General features: G+C 40.0%; 1 protein-coding gene across 1 annotated transcript; it reads right to left on the reverse strand.

The window, feature by feature from the left end:
- Nucleotides 1–2,880: 2,880 nt before the first annotated feature.
- On the reverse strand, nucleotides 2,881–17,636 carry LOC145457381 (uncharacterized). Its single transcript, XM_080335587.1, has 4 exons — nucleotides 17,476–17,636; nucleotides 13,217–13,552; nucleotides 7,461–7,542; nucleotides 2,881–3,907 (listed from the first exon to the last, which is right to left on the reverse strand). Exons 1-4 carry the CDS (start codon nucleotides 17,537–17,539, stop codon nucleotides 3,817–3,819), a joined length of 573 nt encoding a protein of 190 aa, XP_080191713.1. The 5' UTR covers nucleotides 17,540–17,636; the 3' UTR covers nucleotides 2,881–3,816.
- Nucleotides 17,637–18,259: the final 623 nt, after the last annotated feature.

Genomic DNA, 18,259 nt, shown 5'->3' on the forward strand with positions numbered 1-18,259 from the left:
TCACCTACTCAACCCTAATGAATTGATATCAAGGTAAATTTAGGGCAACGGGCTTACGAACGCATTGAAATCTTAAATAGGGATTGCACCGCGAGTTGATTGATCAGAGAGCAGACATGGCGGTGCCTGTATGCAGTGGTCGGGAATCTTTTTGTCCGAAGAGCCATATTGGCCTTATTTCTTTCCATTTTACCTCCCAAAGACCCATACATGTCGATCAGATATTACGTCACAATTGAAATTTTCTGACGTCATGGTAGTATTAATTCGAACTCGTCTACTTATCATGCTGGTTGCCTTACTTGAGCATGCGAAACTTGAGTTACGAGAACGTAGGTTCGCCGTGATGCTCCTTTTAAATGCGAGAACCTATGATCACATGCGTATGCGACTATGCGTTGGTGGAGTCAAACATGGTCACTACGGCAATCTATAAATAGGCCTACCCAATCTAAGCTGTTAACGAAGATTTTGAAACCTTCAATTAGTATTCAATTAAATAGTATATTCATATTGAAATGAACCCGAATATTTTCGGCTGACACTCGTCAGGGGTAATCGTCAGCAACTAGTAGAGAATTGGAAAGAACATTGTATATCAACAATCGTATCACAAAATATGACGTCACCAGCAAGAAATTTCGAATGAGAGAGCGTTCAATGTACTATTTTTAGGTGATACACGAACTCCTTTTGTTGACAGAGTTTTGGTTGGTGTATTTTGATAAAAGTTGATTCCAAGGCACACAAATGGAATTGTGCCTTGGAATCAACTTTTATCAAAATACACCAACCAAAACTCTGTCAACAAAAGGAGTTCGTGTATCACCTAAAAATAGTACATTGAACGCTCTCTCATTCGAAATTTCTTGCTGGTGACGTCATATTTTGTGATACGATTGTTGATATACAATGTTCTTTCCAATTCTCTACTAGTTGCTGACGATTACCCCTGACGAGTGTCAGCCGAAAATATTCGGGTTCATTTCAATATGAATATACTATTTAATTGTATATTGAAGTTCTGTACCTCCACGAAGCTCTTCAATTAGTATTGGTATTTTCTATTGATGTTCATTGTTCATGAATGACTAGATTTGGAACATTTTTCTCCCAAATTCCCACAATTTGCATTTTATTGATCGGAAATAAAGCGCGAAACGAGAGGTAAAGGCACAGACGGGCCAAGCCTCACCATTGATAACGCACGCAATTCATCGTAAATAGCTTAGAATTTATTATAACTGATATTAATCCAATGTAACTGTGGCACTGATTCCGAATATTCAAACACTGATCGACTTCTCAATTCTCAAAGTATTTAGCCGTAACATATAACGTTGCGCTACACGCCTTCATTGCCAACCAAGAAAGTAGATAGCTATGGCGTTGTTTGTAAATTGAGTTTGTAATTGGGAATGTCACGTCCACGGCAGTTCATTTCGCGCCGTAGATCAGGAAGACAAAGTGTATTTTAAAACTGTGTTGTCATATTGGTGTCGCCATGTCTGCTGTTCTCTTTGATCAACCACTGTAACGAGCAATCCAAGATTTTGAGTCGGGTAGGCTACATTGAATTCGCGGGTGATATTGGTCGACAGCGCGACAGTGACGTAAATTTGAGGATTTTGAAAGGAGTTCGAGCCCCTTAACCAGAGGACGACGTTGCCTTTACCTCTCGAAGACATGTTTATACTGCCACGGGAATAATTATTTTGATCGTGATGAAAATTTACTAACAAGTCGCTGCAACATTGACCAATTCAGTACAAAAATATTTGGCAATGAGCCATATCTTATCACCAAAAGAGCCATGTTTGGCTCGCGAGCCATAGGTTCCCGACCACTGCTGTATGGCAATGCTATATTCTCAAATACACATTGTCTTCCTCATTATCGGCGAGAAATAACTTTGACGTGACATTGCTGTCGTTAAAATACATTCATTGAATACGATTTATTCCTTGTACATGTGATTGGCGAATAATGATGTATATCGATACAGCAATCCGGCCCGCCAAGTACTGTATTTTCCTATATCCGGCCCGCCGACTGGAGAAGTTGCCCGCCCCTGGTCTATTGCATGAGGCCCTTGGGCGGAAAAGGTTGGCCACCCCAGGCCTAGGCCTAGGCCATGCAGAAAGTCAACAAATTGTGCTTAGTCAACTACCCAATTGTTCACATCAACGAAATTGATATACTGGGAATGCATCGATATTTAATGTATATAAACTATCAGTCGCGCGGAATCTATCTACGGAATCTATATGCGTATTGGATCATAAAAACCGAATCCGTCCGATTGCGCGTCACCATGTCTGCTATTCTTTTTGATCAATCAACGTATGGTACAATCCAAGATTTAGCTGCGCGTGATACCGGGTACATCAAATTCGTGAGAGATATTCGTCACTGGCGCGAAAGCAACTTGAATTTGAGGATTTGGAAAAGGGGTTCCGAGCCCCTAACCCTGGATACGCCAGTGTCTTGACCAATCAAAGACATGCTAATGCTGCCACGAAAATAATTAATGTGGCCGTTAAGAAAATTTACCAACATGATGCTGCAATATTGATAAACTAACTGCAAAATTGGAAATTTGTCAAAGAGCCATGTCTTATACCCAAAAGAGTCATATATGGCTCGCAAGCCATAGGTTCCCGACCAATGTGTACAATAATATAGTACTTCTGTGAAATGTAGGGTCATAATTAACAATATGACGTCGTGGAGTGACGTCATAGGCTTGTGTTCACGTTCTCGTTCACACGAAACAGAACGTTTTAGGGGTTTGCACCATCCCTAATATTGACCCCTATTACATTTGATTCCTTCGCATATGATACGTACAAAATTCACATGGCAAAGGATATATATATATATGTAAACAGATACTATATAGCAACTTTATTCAGTGCCAGACTCGATAAGAATTCTCAAAAAGATACATATCATCAGTGCTAGCGATCCATTGCTCTATTTCAAGCGAGGATAATTAACTATTATATATTTGCACTCGCACAAAATAATCGACTACAATAAAAGAAACGGAAAACAAACGGTCGAAAGTGCAACATATATATAGAGATTTGACGCCCATCGTACGTAATTTCTCTATGGATGTGTTACGTCAACGGCGCAGGAACTATTTTGTTCTTGGCACATATAATTGGTCGCTGATATCGGAAATTTTGTAGCACAGTGCTACCATTCGTGTTTCTGCATTCGATGTTAATATCAAACATAACGAGCATTGTACTGTGTCCTTCGTTGATATATTCCTTACAGTCTTCAACTTGAGAAGCGTAGCCATGAGCTATTCTACTTGAGATTGGTGTGTTTGCTGAAGACCGGCATACAATCACATCTACAAAGGGGTTTTTGGACATAAGCAGCTTGTTATACCACTGTAAATAGTAGCTGAGTAAACATAGATCACATGCACAGCACGTGACCTATTAAGAAGTCTGTCAGATTGCAATATCCAATGCTAACCATCTTTAACTGGTGTAGTTCACAGATAGCCAAAGCAGTGAAAGGTTGCTAATTGTTGCTTGTAGTAAGAACGGAGCACCAATATTTTTGAAAATAGTCAGCGGAGTAGTCAGAGGCACAATGCGAATCTTATGTAATGCGGATTGACCGTTTCCCTGGGTATTTTGCGATAAATTGAATTAAAAGTTTAGGGAAACAAAAAGCACAACATGTTGACTGATACAAAAATGAAAGTCACGACATCTTTCTGTCGGCGCGCATCAGATGGCCGGAAAAGTTTGTGCCGTTCCCTGCATTTCGGCCCGCTTGTCGTATTATCTTCTAACTCTCTTGCGACTCCTCTAGTGATTTAATATACTGTTCGTACTCTTCCATGCTCCTCTGCCACCGTTGGACTTGCTCTTCGTATTTTCTAAGAAATTAAGTAATCATGAGTTGCCCAACAGACCAATATCAGACCACCAGAGGGGGTCAGTAACGAAGTACTTTTACTTTTTCGAAGTACTCAAGTAGTTTTCCTCTATTTCTGGTACTTACTCAAGTATATCCTTTTTACCTACTTCTACTTCTACTTCGTAATATTTTCTGAACTACTTACTTACTTTTCGCTATTATCAGTTTGTCAAGTAGAAGTAGTTTAATCCTCCAATAAGAAAGGTAGCCTAAGAAATTTCGGGGCCGTTTTCACGTAGTACCAACATTTAATTTTCATAAAAGTCACGTAATACCCAGAATTTACGTTGCGCTTCGCGCACAGTACATATGGAGTAACAAATATGTTCTAACTAAAGCATCACTGAATATAATTTAGAAACCGGGTTGCGTGGTTCCGTTCACATCGCATTGTCGCCTATATCAAATATTTCATCACAGTAAGTATGGCCCCCCATAACGTTTGAAACTACCGATTAGCAATCAAGCAATTTCCTATTATACCTAGCAGCCCATGACGTGTCCTAATCTGGAAAAGCGGACTTTGAATTTTTTGACGTTAAACCTGTTTTAGCAGACCACCGTTGAAACTTTCTGGACAAGAGACATGAAATATATTTTCCGCATTTTAGAAATAGTATTTGTATTTTTCTTTCAATTACGAGTATTATACGTTGAGCTCTAATTATAGTTTCAGTTCATTTGTCTGGAGAACATACATGTTGAAGTATAAAAGAAAGTGTAGTAGTGCCATACATTTTTCGAAAATAAAGCTATACACTATATGGCAGTGGTCGGGAACTTTTTTGCCCGAAGAGCCGCCACATTGGCCCTATTTCTTCCGTCTCAACTCTCAAAGAGCCATACATTTTATTCAACTATTACGTCACAATTGAAAATTCGTGACGTCATGGTAGCACTAATTCAAACTCGCTACATGGGATTCCTCGCGTGCGCCATATTTTCTCTGTAAAAACTGGTATTTACTGTTCGAAAATAAAACTCGAAACGAGAGGTAAGGCACGGACCGGCCAAGCCTCACCATTGATAACGCAATTCATCGTAAGTCGCTTAGAATTTATTATAACTGATTAATCGAATGTGACTATCACACTGATTGCGAAAATCTAAATACTTATCGACTTCTCAATTCTCACAGTATTCGGCGGTAACATAACGTTGCGCTACACGCATACATTTTATCGTCGTTACTACACAGAGCTATACTTACAAATCAGCTATGGCGTTGTTTGTAATTCGAGTTTGTAATTGTGAATGTAACATCCACAACAGTTCATTTCGCGCCGTATATAAAGAAGACAATGTCTGTTTGAAAACTGCGTTTCGAAATGGGCGTCGCAACGTCTGCTATGCTCTTCGATTAATCAACGTATGTCGCACAATTCAAGATTTCGAGTCGGGTACATAGAATTCGTCAGTGATATTGGCCGCCGGCGTGACATCAACTTAAATTTGATGATATTGAAAAGAGAGGGGCCGAGCCCCTAAACCTGAAGACGGCATTGTCTTAACCTCTCAAAGACATGTTTATACTGCCACGAGAATAATTATTCTGGCCGTGATGAAAATTTACCAACAAGTCGCTGCAATATTAATCAATTCAGTACAATAATGAATATTTGGCAAAGAGCCATATCTTATACCCAAAAGAGCCATATATGGCTCGCGAGCCATAGGTTCCCGACCACTGCTATGTGGCATTTTTACGATCTGCCACATTTCTCATTAACGTATACTAATTGCGCAAATTGTTAAAGCCGTATCCGACACAACTTCTCCGTATTGCTCTTCGACTGAAGTAGGGGCCTTAGAATATGGGGGAGGGCACCATGCCATGATATTATCTAAAACGGGGTGTTCGAGTAAACAAAGGATAAGTATCGCATTTCCACATCAATACTATCATTTACATCCCATGATGTGGACGACTGCTTATGCATCAATATGAATCAAGCCCTCTACACCTTGCGCATAGCCCCATTTGCAGCTTCTGACTGTCCATGCGACTGAATTACGATCGTTTTCACAACTACTTACTTACTTGAGTAGATTTAAAGTCAGTCAATTCTACTTCTACTTCAAGCAGTTTTAGGTTGCTTATGAAAGAAGTAGTTCTACTCGTACTTGAGTAGATTTTTTCGTCGCTACTTCTACTTGTACTTGAGTAGATTTCTTGACTACTTTGACCCCCTCTGCAGACCACAGACAAAACCACAAACATCAAAAATGAACCAGCGCGGACGTGTTAAATAATGATGAGTTGCAATGAGCAAAAGTCTGGGATGCTATTTTTTCTGTAGACGGGTGTTAGTTGAAAGAGAAATCTCAGTTCACAGTAATATCTACAAAAATGTATACGCAAATGTGGCTCATATTGAACACAATATCCTCACGTGACCACCACAGTTCACGCGTGTCCAACAACACCGATGGTCTCAATATGATATCCTTAACAACTCTGGTAAACACTACTGTACATGAACTGAACATCCTAGTACAATGTTCTTTAGTAAATTAGAGAGATAAATATAGATTACTAACCTCCGTGGATATGTAATCGGTTGCTAAATACGAACTAGCCATTATGCTGCACACATAACCGACGAGCGAGCCGTTTCTCGCACACAGTGCGAGATCATCATAAAAGACTTCCTGATTTCAAAAAACTAATTAATTCCCAATTCCCACTTTTAATAAACTTTCAATTTATATATTCCGTATGTGATGTGGTGGTAAGTTTGCAGTATTTTCTATTACATGTTGTATTCTGTGACCGCATGGTGACATGTGAAATTTGAAGATTTACGAGACGGTGTGCGACATGCAAGTCCTGAGCTCAACTTATTTATGATAGCAAAGTTTTAAAGCACTTTATATCATATCAGCTACACAAACGCTAGTATTTCTAATATCTATATAGGGTTGAGAAAAATCGCAACATAGGGCATCCCCCAGATTCGGCATTTGTTTCCGACACGTACTACTAATACGTTCACGCAATTGTCAGAAAATTCAACGAGGTTCAACTTTATCAAGGTTTAGGAAGGCATATAGTGTAACTGAAAACTTAGAATCCATAAACGTCTGCTCTCCCTAATATGGAGTATACCCTATTATCAGAAGTATTGTTATCGATTTACATAAACAACCCGTGACCCATTTGAAAATGGCATGATACAAAGTTTTAAAAGTTTTACGGTATATATAGTCGATATGCATAAGAGCAGGTACATCCATATCCGAACAATAAACCACACGATAGTAACTTAAATATTTGGAGAATTAAAATTGACTCCAAATCGGAAAATCTGAGATGACGCGACTTGTCTAATTTTTTGCACTTGCGTGACTCGAATGTAGTGACTTGATTCAAGCAGGTTCATATAGATGGTGAATTTTTAGTGACTTAGATTCGTTTTATTGGGCGTACATATACATGACTGTCATGAATTCATAAAATTGTTCTAACAACCGCCCGGAGCTATATTTAAGGATGCATATCTACGGCTTACTTCATTTTTTCATTCCAGTGATCGTACGTCGCCTTATTTTGCTTGTAGCAGATATCATTTTCGTCAAACGTTATCTCCATATCTGAAAATAGATTGAATGATTGAGACCAATGTTATTGTGTCCATATATAGAATCCACGCCCAAGACAAGGCGAGAAAAAGATTTTTAAAACTCATTTTCATGGAAACGCCAATATATTTGCGCTTCATTATCATATATTATGACTCATGCTGAGCATAAGTTCATTTATAATAGATTTCTGCTGGAAATCGCAACTATCTTCAGCTAGAGAGACAATCTGACGTTTCATCTTCGTCAGCCAAACAGTCATCGATTCAGTAAGGGTTTTATCATTTCCAATTGTCATAAATCGCTACATAAATCGGACTTCAAACATAGCCTCCAATTTGTGCACACTATACTGAAAAAATGTGTACGTTTGCACAATGATGAAATCAAATGGCTCCAGCCTACAGCCACGAGTCGTGGCGCAGAACCATTAGATGGCGGATACGATTTAAAAAGTTAGTCATCGGGAGTTAGACCTTACGTCGCACATCGCGCAGAAGAGTCGCAACAACATTTGGCAGCCATCGCGACCATATTAATGAAGTGATGAAGCTGTATACTATTCATATATGTGCTACCTATACGGCAAGAGCGTGTAACTTTCGCAGTCCGCGGGCCGGATACAGGAAAATTAAGTACTTGGCGGGCCGGATTGCTGAATCGATACAATATTTGCCCATTTATCCACATAATACAAGGAATAAATCGTATTTAATGAACGTCTTTTAACGACAGCAATGTCACATCACAGCCATTTCTCGCTGATAATGACGAAGACAATGTGGATTTGAGAATAGCGTTGTCATACAGGCGCCACCATGTCTGGTTCTCTGTGATCAATCAACACACGGTGCAATCCTTAATTAAGATTTCAAGACGTTCGATAAATCCCGTACCCCAAATTTACAAAGATATCAATTCACTAGGGTTGAGTAGGTGACGAGATAGCGTCGCGTTCAACTGTGTGTCCTAATTAATCTCGATATTGAATTCATGCGGCCTGCGTCCTATACGAAATTTGAATAGTGGCCCGCGACCCATTTTGAGTTGGCAACCACTGGCATAAGCGGTGCCTTAGAAAAGCCTAGAAGTGTGCCGTGCTACATGTCGGCAGGCAGTTACGGAATCAAAAATAAGAAATATCAGCCTGGTGTAAATGACCATTGCAGTCGACAAACACCATGATCACTAGGGCTCTTCAGAAATGACTTTTTTCTCAAATCATACTGGCTACTTGATAAAATTGTTAGATTACCTATTTTAAGCCTACACACAAAATCTGGTTCAATTCCAGCCAGTAACCGCTTTGCTACAGGAGAAGAAAGTTTCTATTTATTATATAAAAATAAATAATAAAAATTTGAAAATTTTTTGTTCACCCCATGAAAGTGTTAGGCTGTCTATAGAAACGATGCTCACCAAATTTGGTTCAATTCCAACCAGTGGAAGCGGAGTTATTGCCGTCGAAAAATTTGGATTTGAATAAAATAGTATTTACGGTGACCGATTCTTTGTTTATTTATTATAGTTGTGCTCACCGTAAATACTATTTTATTCAAATCCAAATTTTTCGACGGCAATAACTCCGCTTTCACTGATTGGAATTGAACCAAATTTGGTGAGCATCGTTTCTATAGACAGCCTAACACTTTCATGGGGTGAACAGAAAATTAAAAAAAAAATTATTATTCATTTTTATATAATAAATAGAAACTTACTTCCCCCGTAGCAGCAAAGCGGTTACTGGCTGGAATTGAACCAAATTTTGTGTGTAGGCTTAAATTAGGTAACCTAACAATTTTATCAAGTAGCCAGTACGATTTGAGAAAAAAGTCATTTTTGAAGAGCCCTAATGATCACCACAAACGACATTCGGGTTAAGTACATCGTAAATGCCGATAATATAAGTCTTCTGTCTTCGACGAACTTACGCGTAATCTCCACTCTCGCACGCTGCGCAGTGCGCATACATGTATATAATAACATACAGTCACTAAAATTGGACCTAGTAAGCAAGTAGTAGGGAATCTCGTCGGACATGGGCCGCGGGCCACTTTATGATGTAAGACGAAAAACAGTCCGCGGGCCGGACAAAATCTCTTCGCGGGCCGTATGTTGCCCGCCCCTGCTATACGGTATGAAGCGAGGAGAGAAATTTTCGATCGTATTGGATTTGATTATCCATTATCTGTCACATCCAACGCAGCCTTATCTAACCGTTCTGGCATTGTCCGATATATCTAATCAGGAAAGGATTCCTTGTTTATTGCACTAAGTGGATGCAGATATTAATCTTGTGAAAATCTGAGTCATCTAATCTGTGACTGGCTGGCTTAACGTTGACATAGAAACATGTTTGATCTCTCACGGTATTATCTCTTCAAATGTGGAATATTTCTGCTGCTCACTTCAGTACCGAAATGTACAGTCTCTTTGGTTCTCAAATAAGGGTCTGGTCCAGTGAAACTTTTGTATGCTTCTTCAGATCGGAATACAGTCAGCGGTTTAATATTACCATAGATTCTAGCACATCCCTGTCTCACAGCATAATTCATTTACGCATTCGACAATAATTATTGAAAGCATCAGTGATCTGTAAATGACATTTTTTACAGTCCAAATGGGCCTTCAAATGATGATTACAATCCTATTGTGCGATGCGTCGTATTATGGTGTAGTGTATATATTTGGTATATCCGTGAGCGTCGTCATAACTATGCCGGCAAAATGCATTATCGCGAATATCTCCCAATATCGTATACAAAGCATGAACCACAACTATTTGATACCATTTCATGTCGCGCTCTCAGGAGGTAATAGTGTTTGTGATAGCTACTATGACTCATTCAAAGACCGTTGCAGGATGTTCATGTGCGGAATTGTGGCTTGCGCGCCTTTTTCCATATGATTATGATATAATATGAACACATGTTTCCAGCAACGCAGATGCGACACGGGAATCTTCATGCTCGATACTGATTGATAGACGAAGACTTGAAAACTTATGAGCCCTATAAATATCAAGCAATTGCCACAGATTTTTTAAACAATTTTTTCTAAATGCATTAAAAAAAACACACTATTTAAAACATGTTTTAGGCAAAGTGCTTTAATGCAGCATTTGTTTTAAATGCAACCCCATAGTTACGATCCAGTCAGTTAATGTCAGTTATGATGTTTTGAAAAGTATTGAATAATGAATGCCATAATGACATCGTGTTATTCGGAGGTAGTTACCTCCTGTCAAGACATGAATGATCCACCACTGAGGGTAGGGATGTATACGTAATATATCAGGATATCAATGACAAATCATTTGCCCCATTTAGCCGCCAACGTCATGTTCTTCGTTCAGTACTATTTACTGGTAATTTAAATAGCGTAACCAGTAAATAACCTCCTAACCAGGGAAGTATATCGATTATGGTCACAGATTACCAGATAAAACCAATATACTGAACAGTTGAACGACAACCACATAAGACCGCGCAGGAATTCCCTGCGTCTACTTCAGGAGTGGGAACCATTTAAGCATTTGAGTATTGCGGGTCACATGAATTACACAAAACAATGTGCGGGCTGCATGATTTTTTCATTTTCAAATTCCGTATAAAAGAACCTAAACATTTCAGTGATGTTATATCGGCCGGGAAGAACTCTCATATGAGGATCGCTTAATGATTCCTTCTATGGCGTATGCTATGACAAGATAGCGTAGTGGTATGATTCACAGCTGCAACACCAATGGGTTATATGTTATATGTTTTCGATCCCTTATCGAAGATTCTTATTTCTCGCCTCTCTTTGTATATGTCCAGTTGGAATAATTATATTTCATGGATAGCTTTTAAATAACAAAATAAGTAACGAAGTATGAATTATGTTTATTGCGATAATACCTTTATGATCGATTTGAAACTAACGTCATGTAGGCTAGTAGTTCTCAAACTGTGATACGCGTGCCACCAGTGGTGTCGCGAGAGCTTTTCAGGTGGTACGTGAGCACATCGGCGATTTTTAATTGTATTAAGTATACAATTTGCTGTCCTTTGCAGAAAACCAATATAAATACACACGAAGCACAATTACTACAGTTGTGCAGCAATTTCACGATGGTATCGTTGCGCCACACCGTATTCACATTGAAGAGAACAGAGCATCAGGTGATACTGGCTATGTGCTAACATAGTAATGCAGTAAGGAAGATATTTTTTCCAGCTATCTGGTTAGCATATTAATGCATCAATACATCAAGGTCGATAAATTTCAACTATGTCGAAACGAAAGTGTAATCTAGAATACAAGTATGGATTCATCGCAACCGAATACGGATGAGAATGTTTGCTGCTGTGTGTCTAGTTAAGTTCAGTTCAATTCAGTTTATTATGCGTGGTTTGTAAGAAAACTGTTTTAATGCGACCACCTTGCGGCATGCGGTCATTAAATGGCCGAGATCGCCCAATTGAGCCTGGGCAATGGACAATGGACATATTGTGCAATGTGCTATGAATAATGTGTTAGGCCTACCCCGCATATACAATCTTGTATACAGGAAACAATTGTATCTAGCAAATTGAATCCGCTTTTCATACTATGCATTGGTGTGATGGTGCAGTAACAACGCCGATTATTGGTACATGTGACTAAAATAAGGCATTTTGGGATCTAGGTGGTAGGCGGTGCAGTAGACGTGGTACGTGACCGGAAAAAAAGCTTGAGAAACACTGATGTATGCTACGCGGTAATGATGTTTTACCGCAAAGATAATAAAAAAATCAGACAGTAATAGGTCATAAATGCAGCAAATGTTTCAATATTAATTATCAATTTAAACGAGGTAAAATCGAGTTTTAAATCACCACCATAAAGTTTAATTTATTTCGGGGAAAAATTCGAGTTGAATATGTGGACCCGGGTCTAACCGTATGGTATTGATTATTCCAACCCACAGGGAAAGCACGAAGCATATGATTATTTCACTTTATTTTATATAAATATAGTGAACTCAATATGATGGTCTGAACGAATCACTAGTGTCACTTTTAAAGCCTGTCCCCACGTAGTATGCTGTAACTCGGTATATCCTGACCTTAGCAGACATATACTAAACCTGTTTAGGCCTTGCATGCCATACATGGGGTGTAAAAATCACTAAAGTGGGACGAACGTGTTTTGGATCTTTGCTGAGGCATAGTAAATATTATCTCATAAAGTCTAAACAGGCAATGAGCTCTATGCTACGTCACATTGCTGCATATTTCTGTTGTTAAGATGCATGTGACATTTCATTATTATAAAATTCAGATTTCGATGTATCTGTCGGACCGACAGGAAAGTTTGCGTGGGCAGCCGCTTGAGAACCACTGCCTTAGATGGTAAAAATATGAAATTGAGGCGCAGTTAGAATTTGGTTTTGTTCATGCTGTCCGTGCCCATTCCCCATGTATTTTAACGTGCGTGTCGCGGCGCAGCTGTGGACCAGGCCCATTCCAATTTCGCACTTACGACAGAGGGATGGCTATTATAACAACGTTATGTCCCTTGTCATGAGAGACATATCTATCTGTTCACACTCACTATGCGGCCACATCGCTATCCGTCTTGGTTTGAAACTAGAGTATACACAGCTACGTTCATACTAGAATTGTCAGCTAACACAATTACAATTGAAACCACACAAGCTAACCTTCGCTTTGAGGCGTGCCCATTGTTTCCTCCGCGGGCTCGTCCACTGGTTTTGCAGCCAATGATGCCGTTGGTTGTGTTGTTGTGGTCGTCGTTACTGTCGTCTCTATTAATTCAGACGTTTTCGTTGCGAACGGTGGACTGATGCTTAACTGGACAGCACTACAATCTACGCGGTCATTCCCAATATCAGTAGCTGTTCCGCTGATCTCAACACCGGTTATCCTGTCGACACAGAAGCATTGTCCTCTGGAGAACTCGCACCGCTCTATGTTGTAATTGCCGTCCACATCACATAAAGAGGCTATATCGGGTCCTGCTTCGTCTATACATCTACCTGTAACAAGCATAAACATATTTCCCACGCAGTGCTATGTCGAAATGCGCATACAGTGCCTCGCACTTAGATTAGAAGGATTATCGCGTGCGACGATGTCATTGGTGACATAGTATACCAACATCTTAGGTACGCTATATCGTTAGGTACAGGGCCTCTAGTTCAGGGGTCGCCTACTCAAAACGGGACTCGCGTCGTTTTTCAAATTTCGTAGAGGCCACGGGTCGCAAGATTGCGACATCGAGACAGAATAAACAGCAACAACCACGGACTTCCGACTTCCGATACCTAAGTGTTGGAGGTTTACCTAGGCTCCTCCTCGCCACCTCATCCGCGTCAGCGGTGTCTTACAAAAGCCTAGAGGTGGGCCGTGCTATAAGTCGGCAGTTACGGAAAATGAGAAGAATATCGGCCTGGTGAATATGACCATAGTAGTCGACAAACACCATGAATACCCAATAACAAACAAACAACCACGGTTTTAAAACTTTACCTCGGTACAGTGCTGTGTTCTCTCTCCCTATCATGGGCTAGGGCCCTACGGGCATAGTTCCCATAGTTACCTTATTTTTTAGGCGTCTCGGTTTTGGCAGTGTCTGGGCTATTTCACGTCAACGCATTTTGCCCATTCATAACATTAAACTAAATGCTGTTGCCATCGGCAAAGCCGTTTCAGCAAGTGAGGACTAATGGTATCGGGCACAGAAGAATAGCTTATTTTGAAACAACAAAAATATTTCGAAGCTAAAATAAATTTCATCATTTGGTGATTCAGCATTGACTTCAGGTCAACAAACTTTTCTTTTTCACAAGAGGGTACCGAGTCCCAATGTACAATTAATTTTAACATAAAAGTTAGATAACCGGGAATGGAGTTAGTCTACCAAGTATATATCATTGACTTTGTCTCTTGAAAGTTTCCCGTACTACGATATCCGCTGTTTGTGGAATAATGCTTGATCGTGATCGTGGGTACGTAAGGTTATTATAGTACTGTAGGCCAGGGCTCTCCAACCGGGTGTATCGTACACCCTAGGGCAGGGGTGGCCAACTTGCGGCCGTGGAAGGGAATTTGTGCGGCCGTGAACACGTAATTCAATTCGCATGTGTTGGCGACCGTCGACATGAAAATTAAATTAACGAATTGACTCCAGAATATTTGAGAGATTTTAAATAACATTGCAATTTTTTTCGCCCGCTGCGCGCGATTCAAAGTGACTTCATTTTCGATTTCAATGTAGTAGCGCCCTTTCTAATCTCAGCCCCACAGTACAGATGTGAACAGCAGAGGAAATTGATACGCCTCATATAGAAATGCCAACTTGGAATCGTGTGGTACTCATGGAAGAAATTTGTTTCTGGTGCGTTTGGGCGATTCCAATATCGTTCCACTATATACTGACAATCTTGATGGGTGGTCAAGAAATAACAACATGCAACAAAGTGACTAACAACAATTGGCCCACCGGAACATCCATCATAATTTATAACGTGCCCTACATTTTTGAAAACACCCCCTCCATCAACTCGGTGAGCTGATCACATGGGCTGAGGAACGATAAATGCTTGCTAGGAATATGTGGAACTAGTATTACTTCTGACGAAATACATTGGTCAATCAGAAAAATTTTCGCGCTTCGCGTGACCATAACGAGTCCCATACATACTATTCAAATCATGACCACTGGCAATTTCGGTGCGTATAGTAAGCCGATCTGAATAAGTAAATTAGTCCGGAGCTCACCCGAAATAGCAATGGACAGTTTAACATGGGTATATTTGGCGCCCAGTTAGTTCATTACGACTATGCCGTGGATGCGGCCGTGAATAGCAAAAGGTTGGCCACCCCTTCCCTAGGGTGTACCAAAATGAAGTGTATTGGGGTGTACCAGATCCGTATTAAATTGGAGCAAATATTAGCTGTTACAATAAATAGGCAAGTTTATGCTGCAAAACATGTTGACCAGATGTGTAGTGTGTAGTTTAGTGTACATAAGTGATGTGTAGTGTAGATAAGTGCAGGGGTGTAGCCACTAGCCAGGGATCTCAGGGGTTGGATTTGAGAATCACTGTGATATAGATGGTGGTCCGGTAACCTCGAACCCAGATTAGTATTTAGCATTTCAAATAAGTTACGGCCTTGATCATCCTTATTTTAACAGTCCCGAGGTGGCCAACCTGCAGATGTACGCTCGCATGCAGCGGTAAAACCATAATTATGCAGCTCTCTACACATGCAATTAATTCAGCGTGTGTTGGCGGCCGTCAACATGCGATTTGAAGTATCGGTAACGAATTGGTTTTAAAATCTTTGAATGATTTTAATTAAACTAGAATATTTTATTCACGCATGTCGCGATTAAGGGTGACTTGGATCTTTCATTTTTAATATAATTACGTGGGAAGAACGTCAAAGCGTCTGCAGGAACGCATAAACCAGCATAACCCCAGATTTATCAGAACACGTGTATCACGCTCGGTGAAAAGCTCACCCTTAACTCATTCGCTTAAACTTGATGCTGACCGATCAAAGGCCATTAATTCTGCCATCGGCAAACATCTGCTAGATAATCCGATTTGTGCGACTAATTATCGAGACGACATATTTCGCGTCGTTGGGAGGGGCCGTTCACACTTACATTTGTGTGCCTTGGAGTCGACATTTATCAAATTACACAAACCCAAACTCTGTCGACAAAAGGAGTTCGTGTACCACTTAAAGATAGTACATTGAACGCTCTCTCATTCGAGATTTCATGCTGGTGACGTCATATTTTGTGATAAGATTGTTGATATACAATGTTCTTTCCAATTCTCTACTAGTTGCTGACGATTACCCCTGACGAGTGTCAGCCGAAATATTCGGGTTCATTTCAATATGAATATACTATTCAATTTAATATAATAGTGTAATCTGAGCCCAGGGTGCGAATGGAAACCGCAGAGAAAAATGATGCACCTCATAAAGAAATCCCAAGTCTCAATCGTGTGCGTCTCACGAATTAAGTTTTTTCTGGTACGTTTGAGCGATTCCATTACATATTTCTACTATGCCCACAATCCTGATGGGAGGTAAAAAATGACATGCAAGAAAGTGATTAAAAAATAGGAAGATGCATCATCATTAATTTTGTGACCAAAATATTCGAATACACCCCTTCATAAGCTCTGCATGTTAATCTGGTAGCGTGGACTACGAATGGATAAATATTTAACAGTAAGATACGAAACAACCAATATTATCGACTACATTAATTTTCCGGGCGGAAACTTTTTCGCGCTCTGCGTGACTATAGAATAGGAATCCACATGACTTTTCCTAGCATAGATATTCACGGTTTTAGTGAATATATAGTAAGCCTGCATGAGTACTCTGCTGTTACAGTTAAAATAAACTTTATACGCAATGTATTAGTGATGGTACAGAACATCACATGGGCCCCCCGCCGTGCTAAATTCCGAGTAGCCAATTTAACACGAGTATAATATGATGTCCAGATGTGCCATGACGACTCCAAGCCGGAATGCGGTCGCATTCTATATATGTAATCGAATTACGGCCGTGAGTAGCAAAAATGTCAAACACCACTGGATCAAGTTTGGTATACGAAATCAGTGTCTTATGTGGTCAGCGGTGCACGAGTTTCGAGTAAACGGTAAAAGGGTATACCAAGACGAAAAATGTTGAAGAGCACTGCTGTAGGCCACTCAAATTTAACTTTCGGATGTTGTCATCCACGCCACGCAATTCACATGTAATGATGCAACCATAACAGATAGTTTGTGACCGGATTGTATCCCCACGAAGTGATCACTGCATTTACTTACTCAGGCAGGTAGATACAGTGGCACCTGCAAGTCCACAGAAAGACGTACCATAAACTTTTCACATCACATTTCCCGACTTTCGGAAATATACTTACATTCTGATAGCGTAATTCCCCGTAGCCACAGTACAATAAGTGGATAGATATACCTCTTCTGCATGATCAGAGTAGGTAGGTAATAAATAACTACGCCGAGATGACAGCTCGACTTTTAAAACAAAGATCTGTAAAACATGCAACGATCACTCCAGTGTAGGAATGTTTCTCAAGAATAGAATAATGAAATGTGCAAATCAGTAAAGTAACAATCACCCGCGATCCAGTTTGAAAATGTTTTATAGCGCGCGCTCAATAAGATTCCGAAAATATAACAGATAAGCGTCAAAAAAATAGCAAATCATCCTAGCAACGATAACTTTGCTCCTAATCGTGTGCTGGTTAATACTCATTTCACTTGCAACCATCAACGGAGATAGCTATAGAAGTGATTCGTAATTCGCGATAGCTATCACAATCTATATCGGATTGGGGGCGTATACGAATGGGTACGAGTTCGACTAACACCACAGTGCTTTAATCCGCCTTTTCTGCATGGCCATGAAATGAAACGAGCAATTGATTTTCCGGTTAAACCAGTGGTTCCCAACCTTTTTGAAATAATCGCCCCGTTATCAAGATCGACACAAATTTTCGCCTCCCAATATTTACGGATTCAAGAAAAAGGACATATATACGGTAATTGATTAAAACTAGGTCATTATTCCGAACAGGTGCTCTTGAAACCGCGTCCATTTTCCGTTTAGTTATGACTGGGGCGATTTTTTTATACCTAAAAAGGGGAAGACTTTGACCTAAAAATCCCAATTTTGAGATTTTTTAC

Source organism: Botryllus schlosseri, chromosome 2 (genome assembly GCF_051294905.1).
Source record: "Botryllus schlosseri isolate E-star chromosome 2, Bs_hap1, whole genome shotgun sequence".
Lineage (NCBI taxonomy): Eukaryota > Metazoa > Chordata > Ascidiacea > Stolidobranchia > Styelidae > Botryllus > Botryllus schlosseri.